At 45.6% G+C, this 26,133-nt stretch overlaps 1 protein-coding gene across 4 annotated transcripts in view; it reads right to left on the bottom strand.

Moving 5' to 3' along the window:
- Positions 1-14,723: 14,723 nt before the first annotated feature.
- ep400 (E1A binding protein p400) overlaps positions 14,724-26,133 on the bottom strand; it is a 29,703-nt gene continuing 18,293 nt past the window's right edge. For 3 of the 4 annotated variants that reach the window (XM_080468166.1, XM_080468167.1, XM_080468165.1), the window contains 24 exons: positions 23,564-23,760; positions 23,334-23,445; positions 22,912-23,217; positions 22,719-22,793; positions 22,444-22,578; positions 22,303-22,347; positions 21,919-22,072; positions 21,483-21,715; positions 21,223-21,396; positions 21,082-21,129; positions 20,857-20,993; positions 20,714-20,770; positions 20,555-20,633; positions 19,838-20,002; positions 19,684-19,729; positions 19,497-19,603; positions 19,115-19,316; positions 18,905-19,035; positions 18,109-18,336; positions 17,828-18,002; positions 17,549-17,685; positions 16,781-16,939; positions 16,608-16,685; positions 14,724-15,676 (listed from right to left, as the gene is read on the bottom strand). In XM_080468166.1, coding sequence (XP_080324292.1) covers positions 15,371-15,676; positions 16,608-16,685; positions 16,781-16,939; positions 17,549-17,685; positions 17,828-18,002; positions 18,109-18,336; positions 18,905-19,035; positions 19,115-19,316; positions 19,497-19,603; positions 19,684-19,729; positions 19,838-20,002; positions 20,555-20,633; positions 20,714-20,770; positions 20,857-20,993; positions 21,082-21,129; positions 21,223-21,396; positions 21,483-21,715; positions 21,919-22,072; positions 22,303-22,347; positions 22,444-22,578; positions 22,719-22,793; positions 22,912-23,217; positions 23,334-23,445; positions 23,564-23,760 — 3,486 coding nt within the window. In that variant the 3' untranslated portion in view covers positions 14,724-15,370. The remainder of the gene's footprint in view (positions 15,677-16,607; positions 16,686-16,780; positions 16,940-17,548; positions 17,686-17,827; positions 18,003-18,108; positions 18,337-18,904; positions 19,036-19,114; positions 19,317-19,496; positions 19,604-19,683; positions 19,730-19,837; positions 20,003-20,554; positions 20,634-20,713; positions 20,771-20,856; positions 20,994-21,081; positions 21,130-21,222; positions 21,397-21,482; positions 21,716-21,918; positions 22,073-22,302; positions 22,348-22,443; positions 22,579-22,718; positions 22,794-22,911; positions 23,218-23,333; positions 23,446-23,563; positions 23,761-26,133) is intronic. The other variant, XM_080468168.1, reaches the window with a different exon arrangement.

Raw genomic sequence — 26,133 nt, 5'->3', positions numbered from 1 at the left:
CTTTAAAGCCCAGACCTGCCTCTGTGACTTCCTGGCCAAGGAGCTGGGCTCCGCTGAGGCCTGACCTGGCCCCAGCTGTTGTCTGGGTCCGAGGCCGAGGCCAGCAGCCTCCGCAGGTTACGGACAACACACAGTCTGCACACGCAGAAACCATCTCGGGCCATTTGTGAAAGTATCCTGTCATCACAGATTTTATGATGGTCTTCTAGCTGCTGATATCAGGCTATGAGCTCTGTTACGTTTGTCGGTTTGAAAGTTTTCAGCTGCAGCCAAGAATGTTGTAGTTCAGCGGTGGAAACCTCGACATGACATCTGAACAAGTCAATTGGCAAAGGAGCATTTTGGAAGTCTCTTACACAGAACTATCAGCAGCAAGGATTAATAAAGCAGGACAAACATCCCAGATCTGACTTGAAAGACATTTTGTCAACTGCTAATGTGAGTTGTTGTCGGTGGTGGTGGTGGTGAGAACGGGGTGGGCGGAGGGGGTTGGACAGAAATATGAAAAACAAAATTGTAAAGGTTTTTGTTTGGATGACTTTCAGTCAACTTGTTATTGTTCTAAGAAGAAATAAATGATACATTTAAAAAAAAAAAAAAAATGGAATCATGACAATGTGTCATTTGATGTTTCCCTCGATACAAAATGAGCCCACATACTGATGAAACTGCCGCTTGTGAAGTCAAAGAGAAACACTAACAGTTACACACATACAGTCACTTAATTGTAACACCAGTCCTACGATGAGCATGTTGAGTGTTGCACAATGAGGCGTTTCTCCACAGCGACACACAAAACTAACTCTTTCTGCAAAGTCTACAATGTTATGTTGCGTTAAAAACAAATTTGAACACATTACTGTCAGTCATCAGCTGGGAGCTGATACTATTAGCTCAATGATATAAGCCAGAGGTGTCCAAACTGCGGCCTGCAATCCAATGCAGGTCATAATCTGATTGGCCCGTAATTTACCTCCATTTCATTAACATTGACAACTTTAATACACTAACAGTAAACCAATATACTCCACATTTAAAAGATTTAACTCAGTGATCACACATACACTGTATTATCATCTTGCTCCTGGAAGATAATCTCCTTCTGACAAACTCTGACAAGCCAATGAAAAGGTTTCCTGAAGAAGATTAATTCCTCCTGTATATTAATTCTTGTTGTTTATTTACAGCAAAATTTGATAACATCACCGTCTTGGTTCCATCTTGTGCTCTGCAGATGATCCCATTTTATTACCATACATGAACTCTAGTGCATTAAAAAAATGACGTGAACCCACAGTTTTGCTTTTCCTCTCATTTCTTTTCTTCTTCCCTGGTCTCTCCACGTCTCTCCACGTCTTCTTTCTTTATTTTCAGAACCTCACCACACTTCGGGGAAGAGAAGAGGCCCCCCAACTCAGATACCGGACCCCATCGCCTCATGACACTGTGTGTGTGTGTGTGTGTGTGTGTGTGTGAGAGAGATTTATGCATCTTGTCCCCCCCCCTTTGCCCAACAAAGCCCTCTAATAATGTGTGTGAGGGGTTTGGGGGAGGTTCCCCCGAGTGCCAAATAGAATTAAGGAGCCAACTCGAGTCACTGAAGCTATGCTGGAGCCTCTGAGCTGACACACATATATCAAGGGGAGTAAATATTCTGTACTCCAGCCTTCCTATACACACACCTGCACATTTATATACAACACCTCCGCATAAAACCTCTGAGGAATCAATTTGGATCAAGACAGTGACAACAAGCCTTGACAAAAGATGCATTTCATTTCCTCTAAGATACACCCCTCTGAACTCACAGGCTGACATAACTGAAATAAAGCAAGCACGCACAACGGCACCAGCATCGACGCTTCCTCTGGCATTAAGCTCCCACATTTATTCTAGTCAGTCTACTTGCAGGCAGGAATTCACCAGGACATCTCATGTTGCATATCAACACTTCCATTTGTGCAGCGAGAGGCTTAAGTAGGTTAGAGGCACACATGCACACTCCACTTTCGTCTCGGAGCCCTCCGGGCAGTAAACGATTCTGTCAGAGAGGCTGCTGCTCGTTATCGACGCGCTCGCAGGCTTGAAGTAGTGGGCACCGCGGCGGATCCTGCACATACCAACGCGGCCTCTGCCGCACAGCCGCCACGAGTGATCCTGTACTTTATGGATTGGATATGAGAGCATGTGCACAGCATGCAACCAAGTTAAACCCAGAAGAATCTGTGCATGATACAGTAGTTACCGATTCAAGTGCAGCCCATGGGAAACATGCAGCATGGAAAGATATGAAGGTATGCAGATGATAATGGCTTTTTAATGACTGCTCGACGCAGCGCACAGTAAACAAAATTCTCAAGCTATGCTGGCTTTACCATTGCTGTGAGGCTGACACGAGGGCAGCGCCTCAGGCTGAGCGCTGCCATGAACAGGCTAACAAGATCACAGTCACACATTCTGACGTGCTAATGCTCACACTGCTGGCACCCATTTTGTGTTTAATTCAACTTTTTCACATGACATGAGTTAACAGCTTATGTAAATAAAAGAAAGAAAGAGAGGCTGCGTTAACATTACAATGATGTAGAGAAGAGAGCTGTTGGAAAGAATTCCAAATTGTCTTTTCAATGTACACAACTATGAAAAGTCTGTGAAATGATTGTTTCTGCAGTTTATCAATCCATTTTATTGAGCTTTATCTAGAGAAAGATCGCAGAATGCAAGAACTTATCCAACACTGGCCAAGAAGAAGGATTTAGTGGGCAATGTGGAATGGTGGTTTCAGCTCGGTTGGTAGAGCGGTCATCTCCCAGTCGGAAGGTTACAGGTTCAATTCCCATCTCTGCCTGCCTACATGGCCATGGGCCATACAGTGGTGTAGTAAATTCTGCTGCCGGTAATATCCCTAATTCGAGAGGAATTTTATGGGTTGTCTGCAACAATCTGAAAACATGTCTGCCCACAGTCAGCTGGAGTTTGCTATTATAGAAAATGGCTGGATGGATGTACATGTAAAGATACGCTACCGTCTTTAAAGGATTGTGTTCTTTTGATGAAACCAACTTTGGCATGTGTTGTTTAGTTTCCCACAGTAAAGCACTGTGGCTGCTTTACTCCCTCTGGCTCTGTAAACGTCAAACGTATCAATGGAGTGGTGAAGTCTGGAGATTATCAAGGCCTTTACAGATAAATGTGTTACCCATTGTGAGAAAACTAGGTCTGATGGGAAAGTTTAGGGCTCTTTAGCAGGATAATGACCTATAGGAAGATGTTTGGCAGAACAAAGGAGAAGCTGAAAAGACAAAAATGGCTGTTTTAATTTGTTCAAATGAGTCATGACGACCTGAATTCATATTATAAGGCATTTAAAAAATGTTTTTTAAAAATGCATGTAAAAGCTGCAAAACCTATTGTGATTATGGGTGAAGGCAGGTAGGACAGACTGGACACAGAGAGACAGACACATTCACAGCTACCGACTTTCACATGCAAACTTCACACAGAACAAGGAATCAAATTCAACCTGGACATGAACCGAGGACGTTCTCACTGCTAAAGTTTGATCTGGTTGAGGACAAACAAGGTTTTGATCGTCTCCATCGATGAGGTGCTGGAATATTGCTGCCTGGTTTCAAAGCACTTTTTCATTTCCGCCACTCGGCATTAACAGAAAAGTGCTGGTTCGTAATCTGCTACAACTCAAACCACACCCCGCGTAGCCCGGAGGTCTTTGAGTGCACGCTCCTGCCTTTCGGCCACGTCAAAAACAGGGACGTTACGAGTTAGTTTGTCTGCGTGTCTGAACCTTCTGGCTGGTCGCTGCTCGGTCTTCCGAAGGGGGATTTGCAGATGCGGTTAGACCAGAATAACAATGCAGAGATTAATGCCCCCCCCCCCCCCCCCCCCCCCCCCCCCCCCCCCCACCCCCCATTCCTCGGCTGTGCTCGCTCCCACTGTTGCATTTCACAAGTATCTGCAGCTGGAATGTGTGTGTTTGGATCGTGTGTCTACTGTATGTGGAGGGAGGCGCGCTGTTTGAGTGGGGCCCCTCACGCACCCCGTGACATTCACACTGAGGAGTGAACGCCACAGAGGGAGGGGGCGTTTGGAGTTAAGCCAGCTGGATTGTATGATCAGTGTGTGGTACCTGTGATCTTTGACTGGAGGACCCCACCACCACCACCACCACCACCACCACCACCACTACACTCCCTAAAGGTACACATCTGACAGTGAATCACACCATATCCCACCAACCAGACTCCTCGACGTACAACACACATGGTTCCTATCACGGTTGAGACATTCCAGTCGTTCCAGGAATATAAGATCTCTCTCTCGAATGAGAAACATCCAGAATAGAAGAAAAGATAATCCACACAGAGGAAACCTAATGAGAGAGCTCTGTTTGCATGCACATGAAGGCTAATTTAAACCTCGTGCTTATTGTCACATTGCAGCCGAGTCCAGCTGGGGCGTATTACTTTCAAACAATTTACACATGCTAAAAATGTTTACCGACACATTACAACTGAATCATCTAAATTATACAGTCCATAAATGATTATTATATCGCTATTAGAGAAGTGAGCAGTGTCATGACCTGCTGGCCAGACTTTCATTGGAGGGTTTCCGTGGTTTACGGCTCAAATCTCTGCACACATTTGTTGTCCCTAAAGGAGGAATTGTGCTGACAGGAGAGATGACACCGAGCACCACCATCAACACCAGGGCTGGGCAATTCATTTCTCCCAGAGGGAACATATGGAAAACAAAGATTGTGGTGTTGGGGGTTAGGCCGGAAGTTGACTTCAGTTTCTTCAGTATAGAAGTATGCACATGTCTCAGGATTTTACATTCTGCACCATTCTTTCTCTCTCTTTTTTTTTTTTTTTTTTTGTACTGTGTCCCATTTTGGGTCTTGCAACACACCTGACCGCAATTTCGGTGTGTTGAAGCAGGGTAAATATCTAAAACATGCAGAGAGAATTGCATATGTTTGGATTGTGGGAGTCCCTGGATCTCCGTTTGGCCAGCAGGACCTTTGTACATTGAAAATATAGTAATACTGCAGGATTCATGTGCACGTTTAATTTCCTGTTTCCCATTTTCTAGCGTTAAACACAAAGGCCTGATCAACACTCTCTTTTTTTGTTTTGTTCCTGTGTTGGAATGCAAATGTAATCAGTGTGAATCTGTTGAATTGAAACACCTTCTAAACATCAGCTAAAACACTCCTGTCAGGATTTAGCTCCCAGCCACATGGTGAAGACCTGCAGGAAGCAAACAGCCCTGTGCGGCGGCGGCGGCGTCCCTCTGCCACATTGCGGATTCTGTAGCTGCGCCAACAAGCGTGGGCACACGTCTGTGTAGGGAGTTATTTCTGGAGCTTCTGGGATCCCTCTTTTATCCGTCCACCACTTTCAAAACTGGAGACACAAATGAAACCAAAGAGTGGCGTTTAGTGTAGAGACATGAATAGCTGAAGATCCTGCGATGTTTCACACTTTCCTTGCTAAATGTCACTTTTTCATGAAAATAATACAGGCACGTTCTGCCTTCAGTTGAGTTTTCACAATAGAAATAACAGGAAATATCAAACTGTTGACGGTGTTACAGTTCACCGCTCGATCAGTGTCGGCACCTAAAACTTCTGAAGGCATCTTTTCTTTCCAGTTGGCTGTCAGGAATATTTGAGCACACCTCTCCGCGGACCTAAAGAACTGGTTTGGAAGCTTTAGCAGCATCTCACAGCAAAATGACAAGAGCTGCAGGTTTGAAACATAACCCTAACCCTAGCTGCCTTTACATGTTGTATTGTATTGTATTGCTGTATTGTTAAAATATTCCGTTTTTTCTTGGTACCAGGGCTGCCTCCTGAAGTACACGTCGCCTATGCTCTAATGCACCCCTTCCAGACATATTGGAGAACCTATGGAGAAACACTGTTTATGGTTTGTCTGGCTTCACTCCCACGTGTTTGACCCATTCGAAGGTGAAGACATTCTCAGTCTTGAGTGAAAATGCTACGATAAAATCAATAGAAATATTTTATCTGACTGCATTTCAGGCGGATCGTCCTGAACGCTTGTCCTCTGCAAGGGTGTGAACAAGTAAAGTAGATTTTTATGACAGACTCACTGAGTAAAGCAAATGTAGGCGACCTCATGATAAAGCTAGAGGTCAAGCATGTAAACAGTAACTCAACTTAAAAAAAAAAAAATCAATCATGTACAGCCGATGTCAGATGGGCTGAAATGACACCAATGCATTTTCTTTATTCCCTGCAGGGGTCAATTCAGGAGCGGAAGGCTTTTTACAAAATGTACTTGATGAGAGGAAGAGAGGATGAGGAGGATGAGGAGGAGGAAGGGGGAGCAGAGGCAGCAGGGCCATCCGGTGGGGCGGATCAGGACAAGATCAATGGGAGTGACAGGGAGTGCAGGAGGCAGCAGGAGATTCAAAGTAGGCCAATAAATAACACCCTAGTGAGACAGCGACTGCCCCCCCCCCCCCCCCCCCCCCGGCCGCCACCTCCCCGTTTCCACCCCTAACCCCGATGGCCCCACTGACTGGGCCCCTTGATTACTGGCCTCTCAGAGAGGTTGGGGGGGGGGGGGGCTGTTGCACAATACAGCTCTCATGACGGGGCCGTCATTCACCTCCTGCCTCCATTTGTTGGACATTCATCTTTCAGCATGTGTGTGAGTTTGTTTAGAGGGCGGGGGCTCAGCGGATGGAGGGGTGGCAGAGACGGGTGGGGACAGGGAGTGGAGTGTGTGTGTGTGTGTGTGTGTGGGGGGGGGTAAAAAACATAGAAGACACTTCACACACACACACACACACACACACACACACACACGCACACACACACACACACACACACACACACGTCCCCCTGGGCCTCTGTGCTGTGCTTCCTCAGAGGGAGCTGGGTGGTTTAAACATTAGCCACTGTAAAGTTTTGCTCCACAGAAGCCAGGGTAGAAAATAAATAAATAAATAAAAAATCTGGCAGCGGACACCTAACTTAATAAAGCAGGAATGAATCTGAGCGTGTCACACGACAGACCTTTTAAAAAAATGGGCAGATATATTAAAGGTTGGTGTCGAACTGATGTGGAAGAATCTGCGGTACCTCCTTCTTTCCGTATGCAAATCAGACTGGAACTAAAGCGTCGGATCACAAATGTGAACAACAATCAGCTGGAGGGAGAAAAAAAAAAAGAAAACGTATTGGACTTAGTTGGTATAAATGAAACACACATAGGTTCACAGTAACTCACAATAATTGCACCTCCCGTCAGCAGCAGTGCCAAATGTCAGTGAGATGGGAAGACCGAGGCCGGGGGTGGAAATAGTTCCGCGTCAATCAGCAGGGACCGCAGATAAACAAAGAAGACGAAGCTCCCAGTAGTGCAGTGTACAGTAGTGTTTACTGTCGTGGGTTTGTAGCAGGTTGAGCGTGAGATCAACTGATGTTAATGCTGGCGAGTTTTAAAGTTTGTTACAAAGAGTGACTAAGAGAATCCATGCAGGAACATGAATCATGCAACTGAAACCAACAAAGAATGTGAAGTAAAAAAACAAAACCCCAAAAAATAACAATACGTACAGTAGAGAGCAAATACAACAAGCAAACAAGAGGAGCAGTTTGTTTTCAGGCTGCTTTAAGCCGATTAACCTTCTCGTGTTACTCAATTTGCCTTTCAATATGCAAGAGGAGCTTTCATTCTACCTCCACACCGGAGCCAAAACAATGAATACTTATTCATTATCGCTGTTCTGCCCTGATGTGACCTCGGTTTTTTAATAGTTTTCTTTTTTCAAATGTATGAACAATACAATTCCATTTTTATTTAAGTATTATCCAGATCATTTTCAGATGTGGTAACAAGTCGGATACAAAACAAAATGAGTCCTCAAAAACCCTGCGTCCATGCACACCTAGATATCCATAATGCACAAACGCCAGTGTGTTGAATCCTCCTTTGTTCACACTAAATGCTGTGCTGGAGTCACAGTCGACTTTAAATGGCAGAATGAACGGCTCTGAAAATAATTTGGCATAAACATTCAAATCTGAACTGTGGCGGCTGTGTAGGACCTCATTACTTCTCATTATCACAAAACTGACAGTTTGTTGATTTATTCCGTGCTACACATAGCAGATTGTGTTCATATGATTTAAATCTGCAGGATTTACCAAAAACATTTCAGACTTAGAAATCTCTGAATTATTATTTATATTATTAAGAGTATCCTATAAGGCTAATGTCAAAACGGCCAATGGTGTAATAAAGCCAGTAACATAATAACTTAGAATAATGTAATATGTAATGGGATATATGTGACAGGCAAACTGTACAAAAATGCAGTTCATTCATGATCACAAGAGTGACTGGAGTTATTACATTCTGAAAGGACGTCTCTCTGTTACCACAAGGTGCCATGAAGCTGTCAGAGATGTGAAGTAAGTCGGAGCAGAAGTTGAACCTGATTCCCTCCGCTGATGATCAAACCTGTGAAGCTTCCAACACAAAGCTCAGCTTCCTGACCTCTGGGCCACCGCGGCCCGTTGTCTTCAGGACGACACCCAGACGACTCCCCTGGTGGGGCTTTACAGTGTGAAACTCACCGCAGACTTTCCATCTTCTTTTTTTTTTACCTCTACGATACAGATATTATAATAATCTTCATAGTTCTTCCTCCACAAGGAGACAAATGAGAAGATTTCTCAAAGTGTTTGGCTTCTCTCATCTCCGAAAATACCTGCATTCAAAATAAACCGCTGATAAGCAGTGAACTTCTGCTTGTCTTAGTTCTGTATTTACATCTTTAGAGCCTTCTTCTTGTAATCTGTCTCTCGCAATTGTAAAAAGACCATGCTTATCTGTTTTCTGAACTCTAATATTTATGTAGATGTACGATTAAAACAAAACAAAAAAGAACTCAGGGAATTTAAAAGAGTTCCTTCATATTAGTTACTGGGTTTATTGTTTTGCTCATAAAAGTGCAAAGCCAGATCACAATGATAGTGCAAGTGACAGCTGAAATTTGTAGCATGTCCATTTCCAGTTCCAAACAGGAAACTTGAATTTATGCTGCGATATGAGCACAGTGGACACACCGGAGGAGTGGGTTTGGCGTGCACCTGCACACAACTGAGGAAAGAAAAATGTCATCCGGGCTGGGAGACTCTCTTCTCCTGTGTCAGTGGAGCGTATCTAAATAATTCACAAAGCACATACAAGCAAAGAAGACAGGCAGATGACATGCAGGTTGGCAGGTCGAGGAGAGGAGAGGAGAGGAGAGGAGAGGAGAGGAGAGGAGAGGAGGACTGGGTGAGTGAGCAGGGCCACACCTCAGCCGAGCTGAGGCTCGGCGAGGAGACGGAGATCCCCTTTGTGGTTCGCAGCCACTCGCTTACATGACTGTCATACCACAAGACATTTGTGTGGAAGATGAGAGCAGCCGAGCGCGGTGAGCCGAGAGGAAGGCGGGCGGCGAGGAAGGAGCAGGGAGGGAAGGGAGCGAGGAGAGGAGGAGCGGGGAGGGGAGCAGCGGCAGACTTTTCTCCTGGAGAGCTCCGTGGTGTGTTTTCAAAGTGCCAAATGACACTTCCTATCACCGTGTTCGGGGGAAGTGGAGCGTGTCAGCGCCGGGGTGCTCTCGCTGCCTTCTCGCATGCAGAGCAATTACCACTGGCACGTATATCCCCTCCTGCTCATCCACCTCCACCTCCACCTCCACCTCCACCTCCACCTCCACCAGCATCCCACTGCCACTCGGGGAAATCAGCCGGCAGACCCGTGACTCACCGTTTGCAGTAACAGGCCGGTGCTGCGTGGGCCTCAGGAGCCTCGCAGCCTGCAGGAGGCTAAAGAAGCACCAACGTTAGTCTGGTTATGGGAGGGAGGGCATCACAGAGAACCCCCCCCCCCCCCCCCCCCCCCACACACACACACACACACACACCTTTTATCTGGATTACTATGAATTATCATCATCCAAAAGCGGGTGTGAGGTCGAATTTTACCGCGTCACCGTTTCACAGTTTGTCACCCAGCAGCTTCGTGAGAGCCGAAGGGGCGGAGCAACGTGATTTATTGCTGGTGTTAACGCCACGTGGTGACGTTTGGTGCTCACACGCTCGCCTTAATCTCTATACTGGCTGCAGCCAGCAGGAAGCGTGAGTTCTACGGTGCGGTGGCGTAGTGGCGAGCGCTCTGGTCTCACAGTGAGAATGTATCCGATCCGACCCCGAGGCCTTCATGTGGGGGGGGTGCATGTTCTCCCTGTTGCACATGGCTTTTTATTTTTGGCAGGTCTGAACACATGCCTTTGTTGTCGGTTGTTGAGGTGTGAATGTGAGCAGGCACCATCGCCTCTCTCTGTGTTTGTCCGGTGATGAAGTGGCGACACGTCGCAGGTGTTTCCTCTCCTCTGGCAGTCGGCTGGGATCGTCTCCAGAACACAGATGGATAAAAACCATAACGATGAATCAGGTACCACTGAGTAATATTCATTGTCACGCCGCATCAGTCCACTATCCCTCAACGTCTTACTACCTCATTGACTGTTTCAATTCTAGTAATGTTTTTGTTTTTTTGTTCCAATTAAAATTCATGTTTTGATTTATTCATTATGTGTGCAGGATGAGTTCAGGCTGGGATAGGAGAGGGTCTGGGACTAGACCAGATAGAGAGAATGCCTGGGTATTATAAATACTGTATGTACTCATGAATCTGTTAGCGTGTCAAAAGATACAGTAGTATGTGGTTGTACTGTGTTTGCAACTTTGAAAAAAATAAATGTACAAGAGGATGGATGGTTGGTATAGAAGAGGACACCTGATGGCCCACATGTGACCCCTGCTCACAAACAAATGCAGCTTTTTTGGAACAATTAGTACTTTTGGTGGAGTTAGTGACTTCACTATTTGCATTAGTGACATCACAAGCCAAAACTGTCGAGGTTACAAACAGCAGTGTACTTGTACTTTAATAAATTAGTTTGAATTTCACAGTTTTAATCAATTTGAAGGAAAATAAATTTTTTTGTATTTCAATCTTTTGGAGATGCACCAGTATCATCTAGTATCGTCCGTCTAATGCGTCCTGGTCGCACAAGCATATGTTGTGTTTTGGTGAATACTTAGTTCTTAGTGACGTAGTTTTTAATTTTTTTCTTGTGTTATAATGTGGACAGTATTTTCTGATCACACACTTTAATGAGACGGCATATCCTGGGAGGGACATGTGAGCAATACATTTAATATGATAAAAACGTTTCGGTCAGGTGTGAAAGAGACAAGCAGCTTTTGACACCAAATAAATCAGAGAGAAACCAAACAAACACCTCTGGGGGAATTTTTTTTTTTTTTTAAAGAAAATGTCACAAGCTGTATTTGCGAGTGTGTGTGCTACATATGCCATTGTTCCACTAGCCCTGTGATTTGTGCTGAAGGGGTCGCAGTTGGTTGCCATGGCAACCTTTCAGTATAGATGGCCTGTTTCTTCTCCAGCAGCGGTGATCATCAGCATCATTGAAGGAGCATCATTAGCGGGGAGCCCCCCGGGGCCGTGTGATCAGCGCCTGGCCGATGGACAGAATCTGGCCTTTTATATCGTCTGAACGGTGCAGCGGGGCTCTTCTCTTTCTACTTACCTGCCACCACCACCACCCCCACCCCCACCCCCACCCCTCCCACCCCCTCTACGGTGTGCTGAGCATCGCCTCTGTATCTGTTGCCTTCAGCCCAGCTTGTCTCTGAGGCAACAACAAAGCCCTGGCTGCGCTGATCTCCTCACTGTAGCTGTGTCAACATGCGTAATGATTGTATCATCCCTGCTTTCAGAGGCTGTCATTCAAACGCTTGCTCTGCTCCTCCAACGTGCTCCAGGGAGGGGTGGTGGTGGTGGTGGTGGTGGTGGGGGTCTGTGCAGAACAGCAGCCCTCATTGACACTGTTCAGCCTTAAGAAAAAGACCTCACACTCAACACACACATGGTAGGATGGCAGATAAAACCCAATGCCTAAAAAAAACAAAACATGACTTTTTCATTGAAAATCAAACAAAAAGGAAAAAACATCAAAACAGGAGCGTGCACTCCAAAGTGCTGCTGTTTGCATGTGTGTGTGTATGTGTGTGTGTGTGTGGGGGGGGGGGGGGGGGGGGGGGGGGTCTCTACACACAAACACTGTAAATGTGTCACTCTCAGTTCTTGGATCAGAGGCCTTGTGTCTTTTTTCTCCTTCGCTTTTCAAAAATCAAAGCAGCAATGTGTGTGTGTGTTTACTGTGCTGCGTGAAAGCTGCAGTTTGCCCCCACCTCTCGCGCTCGCTCTGCTGTAAGCTGGCATTTGAATTAAAAAAAAAAAAAAGGAAAGGGAAAAAAAAGAAAGAAAGAAAGTGGGTAACAGAGAAATGGGAAATGGCTCTCTGTGCAGCTTTTCCCATCAAATGCTCACATTCACAGAGGAGGTGTGACGCCGGCGAGGAGATGAATGAGCAGCATGAAAGTGACGAGGTTTCTACTCCACCACAGAGGTCTGACAGGAGGCTCTTCCTTCAGGCTCTTTGACTTTTATGCGCCCATTTCTTTTCTTCTTTTTTTTTTTTCTAAATCCACCATCTCTGATTTATTCCCCCCCCCCCCCCCCCCCCCCCCCCCCGACTCTATATAACAGAGTCTGAGCTCAGGGATGGAGAGTGACGTCCTGGCCAAAAGGAACCAGCTTTGCCCATCTGTTCTTCTGTGAGCCCTCGCTTCCACCTCACCTCCCTTGTCTCCCTCATTTAGGACTGAATGTGGACTGGCCACTGAGTGCCAGCACACAGCAGAGACGGCAGGGCGTGCACCGAGGAGCAGATGGGAAATTTCAATGAGCTGGAAAATCTGGAGCAGTGTTTCTAGTGTTGGCCTTCTCCAGAAAGCAGGGGGGAGAGAGATACTGGAGCAACAGTGACCCCTTGTGGAGAAACAGTTTATGAGGGGAGATTCGTCAAAACAAGTGTGCATAAGTTGAGGGAGGGGAGGGAGGCTCTCTTTCTGCAAGTTTAAGATGGACACGTATCTATATATACATTAAGAAATCCTGTTGGATGAGTCTGACTCACTTAAAAGGACATTTCTGCAGGAATCAGCAGGTCAGGCTGCAAGCAACACACCAACACTGCATTTTAATAAATATTATTATCATTCCTGTGCTGACAACCTTTTACTTCCACCCCTCTGTTTGAATGGCACTGCTCCAGAGTGTTCTTTAGAACTCAGAAGAAAGAGGAGAAATAAGGCTCACTTTTCACCAATACACACAAGACAGAACAAGAACCGTGAGCCTGAGTGACTCAGCCGTCTTAAAGATTGTGAGTCACTCAATCAACATTATATTAAAGCTGCTTAACAGGATTCCAGCCATGTTTACAGATTATAAAACAATCAAACGAACCAATGTAACCTCTACTAAATAAAAAAAAACACCCGTCTGTTCCACACGTGATATTAAAAAGCATTATACCGACTGAAACACACATATTTTTCATATTCTTCAGATGAGTCTGAGGCAGCAGCGCCGATATCAACAATATATTTAAGAACAAAAACGTTTATCATTTATCATATGATCGTCAGCAAAGTAGAATTATTAGTTTGAATGAAGAAATGCAGAACTTACCAACTTCACTTGATCAAGTAAAGGTTTGTTTGTTTTTAATCTCACATTTTGAAGAAAGGCTTGTGATTTGTTGTGTTTGAGATTAATATTGATTTTATTACCGAGGGATTCCCCAAATTATCAAGACAAATGGGACGGGGGGGGGTTGTTTATTTAAGTGGGAAAAGTTTCATTCCTTGTTTGCATGTTCTTTCAGTTTCCTCCACATTCAAACCAGTGTTAGGTGGAAGTAACAAATCCCACCACACTGCTGTATTAAAGTAGTAAGTAAAGGTATTTTCTTTACCTGAAATGAAGGACTCACATATAATTCACACCAAGTACTAATTAAATTTAAAACAATAAGTTATAGTATTTCCTCATCTTCCATTATTATTGTTAAAATTGTTCTGATAATTCAATTATATTTGGAATATAAAAATCTGAGAAGATTCATATGGAGTCTGATAAACATCCATCTACATTCTTTATAAAGGCTCGAATCCTGTTTGCGTGTACAAACCATCCAGTGGAAGTGGCAGTAGAGACCTTGAAAGCGACGATTCATTGGTGTGATTGTCTCTTTTACTGCGCCGTGATGCATTGAAGTGTTTTCTACTTTTCTCCCAGTCCGCTGGAAGGAGTTTCTACTCCCTGAGATTCTGGATGAAGCGTCGTCGATGATAAATGAGAGGACGGATGGACGTGAAAGCAACACGTAGAAGAGAGGATCCCTGCGTGTAACTATCAGCACGTTTAATATCAAACAGATGGAACGTTGAGATGAGTAACTTTAAGTCGTGAGTCTGAATTTATAAACTAGTTTCTGGAATTGTCCTTCAAAAAGCTACTTTTTTTATTACTACAAGCTGGAATATTTTTGACATTTTAAGTTTGTTTTGATGGAGCTCAGTCGGGAGATTTGTGTGGAAAATGTCCTTTTTGACTTCGGCGTAACAAATTGAAGACAAGAAATCCCCACAAGCCGCATTCCGCCTTCTTATTCCAGCGTAAACTAAATACCAGACTGAAACCAGGAGCACAATTTAAGAATTCACAAGATTTGAAAGTACTTGAAACAATTTAATGAAACAAAAAGATGAATTTGTGTATAAAAACAAAACACTTTTATTACAATTAGGCTGAAAAATCCAATGAAAACACAACTACTTTACAAGTACAAATGTTTTTTGTTGATATTTACAGGGTTTTTTTTTTCCTTGAACATCAATAAAAAAAGAGTTCATGAGAAAACAAAATACTAAAGTACATGTTTACAGTGTATTTGCTGAAATAAACAAAAGGACTAAAGGAACGTGCATTAGTCTCCATTCAGTATCTACAGACGACGAGAGAATCAAACGTAAAAAGGGACTATTTATGAATACACTTATTCTAATGGAGAGCTTATTATCCGTAACCTTCAGCCTGACGTGGGTCAGCTGGGAGGTCGCCGTGTGACGGGTCAGGACGCGATTGTGGGGAAAGTTTGAAAACTTCCGTCAGAGGAAACTTTCAATATCTGGTGAGACGAATGAAAAGCGAGACGTTAGGATCCCGCCGTGCTCGTGAACAGAAGGATCCCGTTTGATCTGCAACAAGAGTTCAGGTGTGAACCCCGGATTTATACTGACGTTAACGTTTGAAATGTCGGGAGCGAAGCGAAGCGAAGCTCGGTCGATCCAAACTAACGACCTCGGCTCGGCTTCCTCTTAACTGTTCCCCCCGCTGGGCTTGGCGGGCGTTTTGGCCCGGACGCCGCCCTGGCGAGCCTGAGCCTTGGTGGTCTGCTGGGGCTGAGCGGGCTGCTGCGCCGGGGCCTCCGCGGCGGCGGACTGCTGGGCCGGGCTGTGCGGGGGAGGGGTCTGGATCTGCGGCGAGGCGGCGGCGGTCACCACCTGCTGCTGGAGGATCTTCTGCTGGACCACCTGAGCCGTCGCCGTCCCCGCGGGGATCATCTGCACCTGGGTGGGCGCCGACGAGGCCGCCTGGGTGAGGGTGACGGTCTGAGTCTGGATCTGCCAGAGAGACGACAACAACAGCGACACGTCACAAGATCGTCCCAGATCGAAGCTTCGCTTTCATCGAGGAGCAAAAACAAGTTTGTACAACAGCAGCAACTTAATCACCAGAGACGTTTGGAGCAGCAGGTCAGGAGGATTTTAGTCTGAGCCGAGCTACGTGCTAAAGAGTTTCGGGGCTCACACGCCAACCATGTTCCACTCTACCAACTGCCCAACGCGTAGACTGTAAGGATGATGGAGGTGCACGTAGCGTGGATACAGAGGCTGTGTGGAGGTGTTAGAGAAACATGCTAAGTAACTGCATGTTTGCTGGTTTGAATCCTCAGTAGCTCAGTGTCCCTGAGCAAAGTCCCATAAACCCCCAACTGCCCTGGTTGCACCAGCAAGGGCCTCTGGGGCAAAAAAAAGTGTGTGAAATCATGAGGCCAGATCACATGATCCCCATGGCAACAACTTTGTCTTAGTTACACCAGATAGAAACAGTTTAGCTTTTATAACAGTTTGTCAAAAACAATGTTTTGAGAAAACTCACGCCCACTCCAGTTCAATGGGAACTGATAATAGGAACCAATGTGTCCACGTTGTTTTATCTCTTTTTAAATTTGTTCCTTGTGAGACATTTTCCTTTAGGGCAGTAAATGTGTTACTGCATTATTGTTAAAAAAAACAAACAAACAAAAAACCCCAGAAATAAATCAATAGCGGTGGAAATCTAATAAAACGTAAAAGGAAAAGAACGAAGATCTGACAAAGGCAGCATCGTCTGGAGCGTCACGGCTCGTTTAGTTTGTAGTTGAAAGCAAAGACGGCCTGTGTGTGGGGATGTGGAGCTTTTGAAAACCGTTCAAGCTCGGCACAGCTGGAGACATTAACCACACGCTGCAGTGATCGACCACAGACGGTCCCGTGAGCCTAGAATCTCTACCTGCTGAGGAGAAGAGACTATTTGTTGAATATTGGCCACAGTTGGTTGCTGCTGCACTATTTGTGGGAGTTTAGCCACCTGAAACAAGCAGAAGAACACCTGACATCAGCACACCGACCAACACTTTCTCTACAGATGCAGCGCCTGCAGGACGGCCGCCGCCGCCCAGGTACCTGGATCTGTTGGGCTCCGGCCGTTTTCTGCGCCTGGGGGAGGGACGTGGTGAAGAACTGGGTCTTTATCCCCGGCTGGAGCTGCGTGGTGGCGGCGTAGGTCACCTTCTGCTGCTGCTGAGCCGGCTGAGCCGCCTGCACCGTCACCTGGGTGCCGATCTGAAAAGACGAAACAGGAAACAAACTTAACATACTTCTTTTCTTCTACAGGAAGAAATACGGTGAATTTAATAAGTGATAATGTTTGTTCTGACTTACACTATGTTTTCTATTTTCCTTTCTGGTCTTCATTAAGATTTATTTGGATGAAATACACCACAACTCAAAATAAGAGTTCCTGTATTTGGAGCTGCTGCTCTGCTGAACCTGCGGTGCATGCTCCACTAAAGCCACCATAGCAGCACAGAAACTCCCAGAAGAGAACTTATTACTTCATTCAGCATCAACACCGCAAACAAATGACGGTTCTGGGGTAAAAACACAAACACTTAAACCACCTTTGTTTCGGCAGTATATGATAGTATAGATGTATTCAGGCATGCTTGACTACTTAGACGGTATACATCAGTACTCTTCATCAGGGTTCTATTATGACCAAAGAAAACATTGAGTACTGAGTCTTCCAATTCACACAACGTGGTTTTTGGCAAATCATAGCAGAGAATTCGACTGCATTGATTACCAATATAAGTTGGGGTTTTTTTTCAGAAAAAAGAGGACAAATATTCAGGGAATACTAGTGAAGTATGATGACTGGGGTAAGTTTACCTTCTGCTGCACGGTGGCCTGCCCTTGCTGCGGCTGCCCTGCTTTCTGCTGCGCTGCGGCCGCCGCCTGCTGCTTCTTCATCTGGATCAGCTGCTGGACCTGCATCTGGGGGAACGGTGCGCTCAGCACGGGGCCGCCTGACAAGAGAGGACAAACAATAACATGATGAGGACACAATAAATGATCTCTGTCAACAACAAATATGGTGAATCTCTCGGTGAATGGAATCGGTTGCAGAGGGCACATTGAGGTCAACGTGATTTAAACTGCTAAACACACCTGCTTTCTGCGCCTGCCCGATAGCCACACTGATGCCTGCCACGGTAACCGGCAGAGTCGTGACTCCAGCTGACGAGACCACGGCTGGCACAGAAACAACTGGAGGCTTGGTGAGGGTAACCTGGGCCGTCTGTCCTGCCTGGGCCTGAATCTGGCCCTGAGTGGGCATCCGAGCCTGTGAAGGGGGCGAAAAAAACAATAATGCTCATTTGACAGATTGATTCCAAGGGTTTCTACTTTTGTATCTATGCGTCATCAAGTCAGTGTTTTCACAGTCTTACCAGTCTGGTGACCTGCAGGTTGGCCACAGTGGTTCCGGTCAGCACAGCTCCCGGTCTGGGTGCCGCCACTGCTGCCAGCTGAGGGTTGGCCTGAGCCGCCTGTGCAGGCTGCACCTGAGCGGCCTGCTGGGCGCCTGCAGCCTGCTGGGCCCCTGCTGCCACCGCTGCAGCTACTTGCTGCTGCTGTTGTTGCAGCTGCAGCTTATGCTTGTGCATCTTCAGCAACTCCTGTGAACCGACGGGGCCGAGTCAGGGAATTGAGCACATGATGTTGATATAAACCAAAAGGTCTTTAGAAACCATCATCTGGCAATGCGAGTGTGACTAGTTCATTGTTCCAAAAGGAAAAGAGGATTTGACATCATTTAACTATGAGTCTTTTTTTCCCCTCAAAGAAATTTAGATTTTGGAAGCCTCACATTTCTTTAAGACATCTGAAGGAGAACTTCCAGACTCTTGTCATCTACAAGAGCTAAATCTCCTTTACTGCTGGATTCTCGAGTTACTTAAAAGCCAACAGTGCTCTGTGTTCGTGTCTCTTCACAATGATGCCCAAACAATAAACTGACTCACCATTGTTACTGTGATGTGACTTTTGCCAGAAATAGATGAAGCATTATGATGTGATGGTTCAAAAATACTCACACAATGCACAATACGCCCACTTAATCAAAGCTATTTATATTGACTTAATGGGCAAATCTGAAATACTGTAATCACAGAAATCTGCTGCTGCTGAAGACGAGCTGTGACGAAGATGTCTCAATCTGATTGGGTAACAGTGTGTGTGGTGTACCTGGGGTTGTTTGCCTACAGTTTTGATTTGAGGAGAAGTTCCTTGCTGTTGTTGCAGCTGCTGATGCTGCCGAAGCATCTGAAGGTGGGCCGGGGTGAGAGGCTTTCCCTGTGGCAACTGCATACCTGCGGCTGGAAAGAGAGAAGTCACATCTGAAACGCACTGATGATGGGACATGTAGGACATAACAGATTGTGTTCAGTTGGTTACCTGGTGTGACCTGAGTGACCAGCGGGCGGGTTTGAGACTGCACTTGGCTCAGAGTGGTAGAGACTACCGCCGACGCCGTCACCGGGGTAACGGCTCTCACAGCCTGACCTGTAGCAATGGCGACCACTTCGGCGGGTGCGGCGGCGGCTGTGACGGCCCTCTGTTGTGCATGGACCACTTGGGCTCCGGCTGCACCAGCAGGCTGCATCGACAAAAAAGCAGAAACACAATGAGCTGAGGTTGCACCATTTGTGATGATTATTCTGCCTACAGAGTTTGGCGCTTCGTGCCAATCTGAAGGCTTGTTTGCGTCAGAGCAAATTAATTCCTGTTAGTCAGTAGGTGGTTAAGTGGAGCCAGAGCAGCAGTGAACATGACTCACAGAGAGAGTGCCCGATATGACTGGAGATGCCAGGCGCTTGTTGGCCTGGAAGGGACTTGGAGGGACTCCAGCTACTGTGTTCACAATCACATTCCCCGCAACGGTGGCTGGAGGAAAGAAAGAGAACTATATTAACTACTGGAACGCCAACTGCAAAGTAATGTGAACCATATGTATGTCAGCGTACCAGCCTGGATGGTTGTGCCCACAGCGGCGTTTTTAATAGCTCCGGCCTGAAGAAAACACAAAGCATGTGTTTAAAGCTTCCAGTTGGACAAACCGAGATCCAAAATGAACTCTTTCTATGGAGAAACATACTGGTGATGTTCGTTTCAACTCACCAGCACAGCTGCATTCGGCACAGCAGCTCCAGCTACGGTGGCAGTCTGAGGGACCTGAGCCTGTCCGGCAGCAGCCGCCTGGGCCTGGCCGGGTGCAGCCTGGGTCTGGGGGGCTCCAGCCTGCTGCTGGGCCAACTGCTGAGCCTTCTGCTGCTCCGCAAGGGCCTACAAACAGGCAGCGCAATGAAATAAGACTTAAACTAGTCTACTAGTCCTCCCTGTGCATGCATGGGTTTTCTGTGGGTACTCTGGTTTCCTCTCAGTCTAAAAACCTGCGTTTGAGGAGAATTGGCCACTGATAAATTGCCTGTAGGTGTGAATGTGTGTGGGATTGCTTTTCTGTGTTTGTGCTGTGATGGGCTGTTGGCCTGTCCAGGATGTAGCTGGGATTTGCTCCAGCACCCTGCAACCCTGCGTTAAAAATAAAGCAGTGAAGATGAAGGATAAATAGAAAACTTGAACCACGGGGGGTTGATGATGTGTGTTGTTTTCATTTTTGAAGAAATCAGTTTCTTTATTTCAAAACACTTGAGGTGGGATTTCACTTTCTGGGGAAAAGCATCCTTTCTCTCGAAGGGAGGACAAATCTCAGGAAGCTACCAGCACCGGCCAGATTTGAGTGTAATAGCAATAAAAAAGCGTTGAAGTTTTGATGCTGACAAGTTAATAAAACAGTCACACATTGACACATCCACAAAGCTCACTGCCGACTAGCACCTTTTTTTCTTTAGCAATCCTTTCAGCACGTTGAGATGCCACCTGGATTGGAGGCAAGGGCTTGTCATAACTGATCCCACTGAAGAAAAGAAAAACATGTTACAATTCCTTCAATATTGACTGAGGGATTACATAGCTACCGTCTAAAAAAAAACAAACCTTTCTGCCAAGACTGAAGCATGTTTTGGATTCTTCTGGAATGGGTTCATGCCGAGCCTGCAACAAGTATAAAATATACACTGAAACCAATAAAAATTGATCCGGTCCAGCTTTCAGCATCGTCAGACAAAGTTAGTGCTTACAGCGGTTTGATTGGTGGGCTCCTCTTGCTGGCGATAATCTTCATGAGTTCGAAACGGCTGTTGTAGAGCTGAATGTGAGTGGCATTGTCATCCTGTGTGTAGATCTGGCAGGTCCTCAGAGGTCGGCTGTTCTTGGACTGAACAAGAAACCAACAAAAAATAAATAAAGCTAATTGAAATCACAAAAGCTTTGACAAAAACCAAAGACCAGGCAGAAAACTGTACCTTGTATATGCTCTTGGTTTTCTTCTTGGGGTTTGCCTCATAAACCAACTAAAAAAATATTCAACAAGAATAATCAGTTCATTGTTGCTTTATTTCTTTCTTTTGTTTTACAAAATAAAGTTGATTGAGAGTAATCATTACCTTCCCCTCTTCTCTGGGAATGATGACGTTCTCGTAGCGGTTGCGACACTGCTTGGGTGAGCGGTAGATGCGGCTGCACGAGTTCACCACATCGCTCACCAGATCCCAGTTGGGTGTGTGCGCAGGAGACACGATTGTCAGGTTCAGAGGTAACTCCAGGAGCTGCTTTACAGCCTGACAGGCACGAAACAATGTTTGCTTTAGTATGTGACGTGCATTTATTATTTGTTCAGAAAGAAGGCTCATCAGAGAAAGTGTACCTGAAGCAGGGCCCAGTCCTCACTGATGAGCCACTCGGGGTTGTCCTGGCTCGTCTCCATCGCAGGTTTAGCCAGCGAGGGGAGGGGCTTGGCGAAGGGTGCCTGCTGCTTGAGGGAGAAGTTCTTCTTTTGGTCTTTGACATCCCGGCGAACTTTGAGCATGCTGGCCTTCTCGAAAAGGGATCGAGGAGGAATGACCGTCTCCCCGTGACCTTTCTTCTTCTTTCTGGCAGCTGCTAGACAATTAAAACAATTAAGTGCCAACAAAACCAAACTTTCAGCAACATTTGGATGGATCTACTCTACATATCTTGAATATTTTCCCCTGAAGTTTCAAAACTCTACAAACTAAATGTACATAGATGCACCTGAGATACTTAACCAAATATAAATGTGCAATTAAACCCGTGAAGGCCTTCAGCAGCAAGTTCCTTACCTGAGGGATCCATCTTTAGTCTCTTATGCTCTTTGCGGATGTAGATAGGAGGCAGCTTGGACTCTGGCATGGGTGTGGTGTCATACATCAGCATCATTACAGAATCTATGTAAATATCGTTGTCATCCTGCGGTGGTGTGGGTGGGGTCCAAAGCTATAGTGAAACATCAAAATATAGTCAGACAACAGCAGATATTGTATAGCGATCTTGATAGTAATAAATACAATAAAGCTTGTCATCTATAATATTCATAGTGTATAACTTGAATATGTGACGTAGCTTAAAACCCTAATTACTGAGAATTACGGGGTCCTAAACACACCTCAAAAAATATAATAAAAATTCCATTTGTTTCTTTAAATACATTCCATGTGGAGTCTTACCGGCATTATTTCTGTATGACCATCCTCTGCATCAAATACGTACTCCTGTTGAAGTGCAGAGACAAGGTTAATGTCAACAACTATTCTGCACAATCCAAACACCGCCTCGTTTGATGAGCAGAGATCACCACTGCCACCCACCATGTTGTAGGCATCCTCTCTGGTGTAGGTGAAGAGATCTTCATCTCCCTCAATTATCTGCCTCCCTTCCTCCTCCTCCTTCAGCTTCTGCAGCTGCTGCCGCTCCCAGCCTCTCTTAGAACACTCCAATCGCTCCTGAGGGATGTAAACAAAGAGTTTGCATCATTCACTCAAATTGTACAAAATGTCAACATAGACGAGTGCATTTCACCAACTGCCTCATTCATGCGGGAGAAAATACAGCTGAATTCTGCAGAGAGAGGTTACAATTTTACCTTCAGAGCAGTTTCATCGTCACTGACATGCAGGTACTCCAGATAATGGAGGGCATATCTTTCGATAGGTGTGAGCTGTTTGTAGGAGAAGTAAAACAAAAGTAAACAAAACAAATATATAGCTATTTTATGCTCCTATATTCCTTGTACTTTGTGTGTTCAGCTGTGTTTAGTTTACAAAAGTTAAATCTACCTGCTCCATGACTGCATTCAGCTCCTCGATCTGAACAGGCTCGTCTTTGTCTTGGCTGTTTGAGTCCTGATCAGCCTCTGTGGACTCCTTGCCTGCCAGCTGCTGCTTCTCCTCATGGTCCCGGTTCTGCTGTTCATCTTCCTCTGCCGTCGTGTCCAGGTTTATGCTGTGGAGAGCTTGGATGTACGGCCTGGCTACTCTGGGCGATATGGCTTCTGAAACTGAGGGCTCTTGATGAAGAACCACAAACTCCTCCACCTTCTCCCCCGAGCCCGCCTCCACCTCAAACAGATCCTGGATTGTTCGCTAGAAACACAACAACATGTTACTTTAGGTCCTGAGCTGGATCAAACTACTGTGAAAGGAATTATATTCCACTAAGAGCGTTTTCAATTCCTCTGAGAAGATTTAATTCATCTTACCTGTGTGAGGAAAGCTAAGGTGTAGTCAGTGCCCTGGGCCGCCACCTCTCTAATCAGGTCCTTTGTGCCGTTCTTCAGTAGTTTCTCTTCAATGGAGTTTCCACTCTCCAGCCTGTGCAGCACACAAACATTTGTATCATGTCGGCCCCAAACCATTTATCTCTTCCCTGGGTTGAGTCCGTATCCAGTACTTATTTAGAATGACTGATTCATTATATTTATAAGCTCACCTGTATATATGTATGTCCTTGGAGCGTCCTATTTTGTCACACCACTCCTGAGTGCGGGCGTCCATGCTGGGGTTGAGGTCTGTGTCGTAGAAGATGATGGTGTCTGCGTCAAACACCGTTCCAACAGTGGAGCAGCAGCGATTTGTCAGGATGCTGCAGAACACCTGTCTGTTCCTGTTAAACTTCTTCATATTCTCCTGCAGAACAAAGAGTCACAGAACAGATAATACATTACACACAATTTTTTGACTCATGTCTGACCTGTGTGTTGCATTTAAATAATTATAAAACCTTATTCTTAAGTGACTACTGGTAACAATTAGCAGTGTAATTCAATCGACATTTTTACAGATGAGGTCTGACCCAGAAAGAGGTCGTTATCACAACCAATCCATTCAGCAAAATCAAGACGGGCCACTGAGATTTCAATTTGACAGTTAATGACAAGTTAAGTTGTTTTCCAACCAAAAAACGCATTTTCATCTTTAACAGGCTGTGATCAAAATTCACATCTGTAGAAAAAAGGACAGTGGGTGAGGGGGTGGGGTACTCTAATTAAACCCAAGGGGGTGATGATGGATACGGAGGTGCAAAAAAGTTAGTTTCCCTGAGGTTTACAGCTAAATGCCTAGGAAGTATAACCTTAAATGAGTTGCTGTGAACTGCTGTATTACAGATAATAAAACAGAGCAATAACTTGATTTTGAATGTGGTAGTAGTAGAGAAAAAGTTGTGAAAAGATACAAGACGAAAGTCACCATCCAGGATTGATAATGATAAGAACTATCTGTTATTTATGGTTTTAAATTTTACTGCTGGCAGAAGACGGAATGACCAACATTAAATATGAAAAAGCATTTTTATGCAACAGATTTAATAACAATCCATGGAACATGAGTTCCTCTCTGGAGTCTCTTATCGGAGCTCTGCCATTAGAAGACAGCTTAAAAACACACGATGTGCAAATGTAGAAACAATTGAGGCTAATTAGACCTTTTTAATTGCTCTTCATGCCACTATCATTCATTAACTATTAATAATTGAGCAATGATGAGCTTCATGCCATTTCCTGGATAAGTATATATGTATGTGGGTATATGTGGAGTATTGCACACATGTTAAAATATCACAAGTCTGAAATTAATTTAAAAACATTCTTTGAGCAGACGAGAGAACGCAGTGTTATCATGTCAATGTCAAAGTTCAACAAAAAAAAAGTAACTTTTTTTCTGGCCGCAGGTATATTAGTTGTATTTTGGGGTACTTCTTTTATTTTTCAGTAGAAAAGATATGCAATGGAATTTACGGTATTGAATAATATCTTCAAGTGAGCGTGCCCTTAACTCCAACCTTAGGAGGTGGTTCAAATGAGAAACCACTGCAGAGACCAATCGTCACTTGTCTGTGGTCAATAAAATGATTTTGTTCATTTCACACAATAGTCTCTCTTGTTTTTCTTTTTTTTTTTTTTTTTTTTTTTTTTTTTTCTTTCTTTTTTTTTTTTCTTTTTTTTCTTTCCCTTGTCCTGTTCGGCAGCTTGGGCCAACAATATGATGTGATTGAGAGCCTTCGGAGTCAGAACAGTTTTTGGTCTTGCAACAGGGAGAGACCTGGAGTCTCCTCCTGTTGCCTTCTCCGTCAGAAGCTGGCATGGCTGCCGTACACGACCGGGGGGGAACGCACAAAGAGAGAGAGAAGAGAAGAGAGAGAAGAAAGTCGAGGGGGGAGGGGGGAGGGGGGTGGGGGGAAGGGGATAACATACAATGTCCTTGTTGTGCTACATATATTATTTGCAATAATCACACTCATCCAAATACTTTCCAACTGTTATTAGATTGAACCAGCCTGAGCAGCTCTATCTAGACAGTAAGATGATTTCCTAGATTTAACCAGCCTGAGCAGCTCTATCTAGACAGTAACGTGAAGCAGGAACATGAAATAACAAAGAGGCAACAACAAAAGAGGAACATGATTTTTAAAGTTTGAGCAAATGATGACAGACAACAAGCAACTTCAGAAGCACCTTTCGTGAGGAGTGAAAGTGTGTGTGTGTGTGTGTGCGTGTATGTGAGTGTGTGTGGCTTGTCCACTGGGTGTGGCCGGAACTGTTGTGGGGGGACCCGTGGTGACACCCCGGGGTCCGAGGCCACCGCGCCCGGACACCGCCACCCCGGCAGACAGAAGCCCCCCAGGCCCGGGGAGACCCCAGCGAACCACCCCAGAGAGCCCCGCCCCCGCCCAAAAAGCACCCGACGGAGAATGCAGAGAGGAATCCCCCCCAGGCAAGAGGGGCCCACAAGAGAAGGACAAAGGGCACAGGGCCCCAGGCCCCGACCCAAGCCGCCAAGCCGAGAAAAGGCCGGAGCAGGGCCCCCGGGCCGAGCGGGCCGAGAGCCCCCCCAACCCCGGTGGCGAGTCCCACCGCACCCCCGGGAACAGGCCCACCCACCGCCCCCCCCAACCCGGTAAGGCAGAGACGGCCCCAGCCGCCGCGCCCCGGACCAGCCCCGCCCCCAGACCCAGGAAAGCGAAGCCCGGCGCAGGCCCCGGTCGGAGAACAGTCAACTCTA

Source organism: Lipophrys pholis (assembly GCF_963383615.2).
Source record: "Lipophrys pholis genome assembly, chromosome: 7".
Lineage (NCBI taxonomy): Eukaryota > Metazoa > Chordata > Actinopteri > Blenniiformes > Blenniidae > Lipophrys > Lipophrys pholis.
The sequence above is the reverse complement of the archived record's forward strand: the minus strand, read 5'-3'. Positions and strand labels throughout refer to the sequence as shown.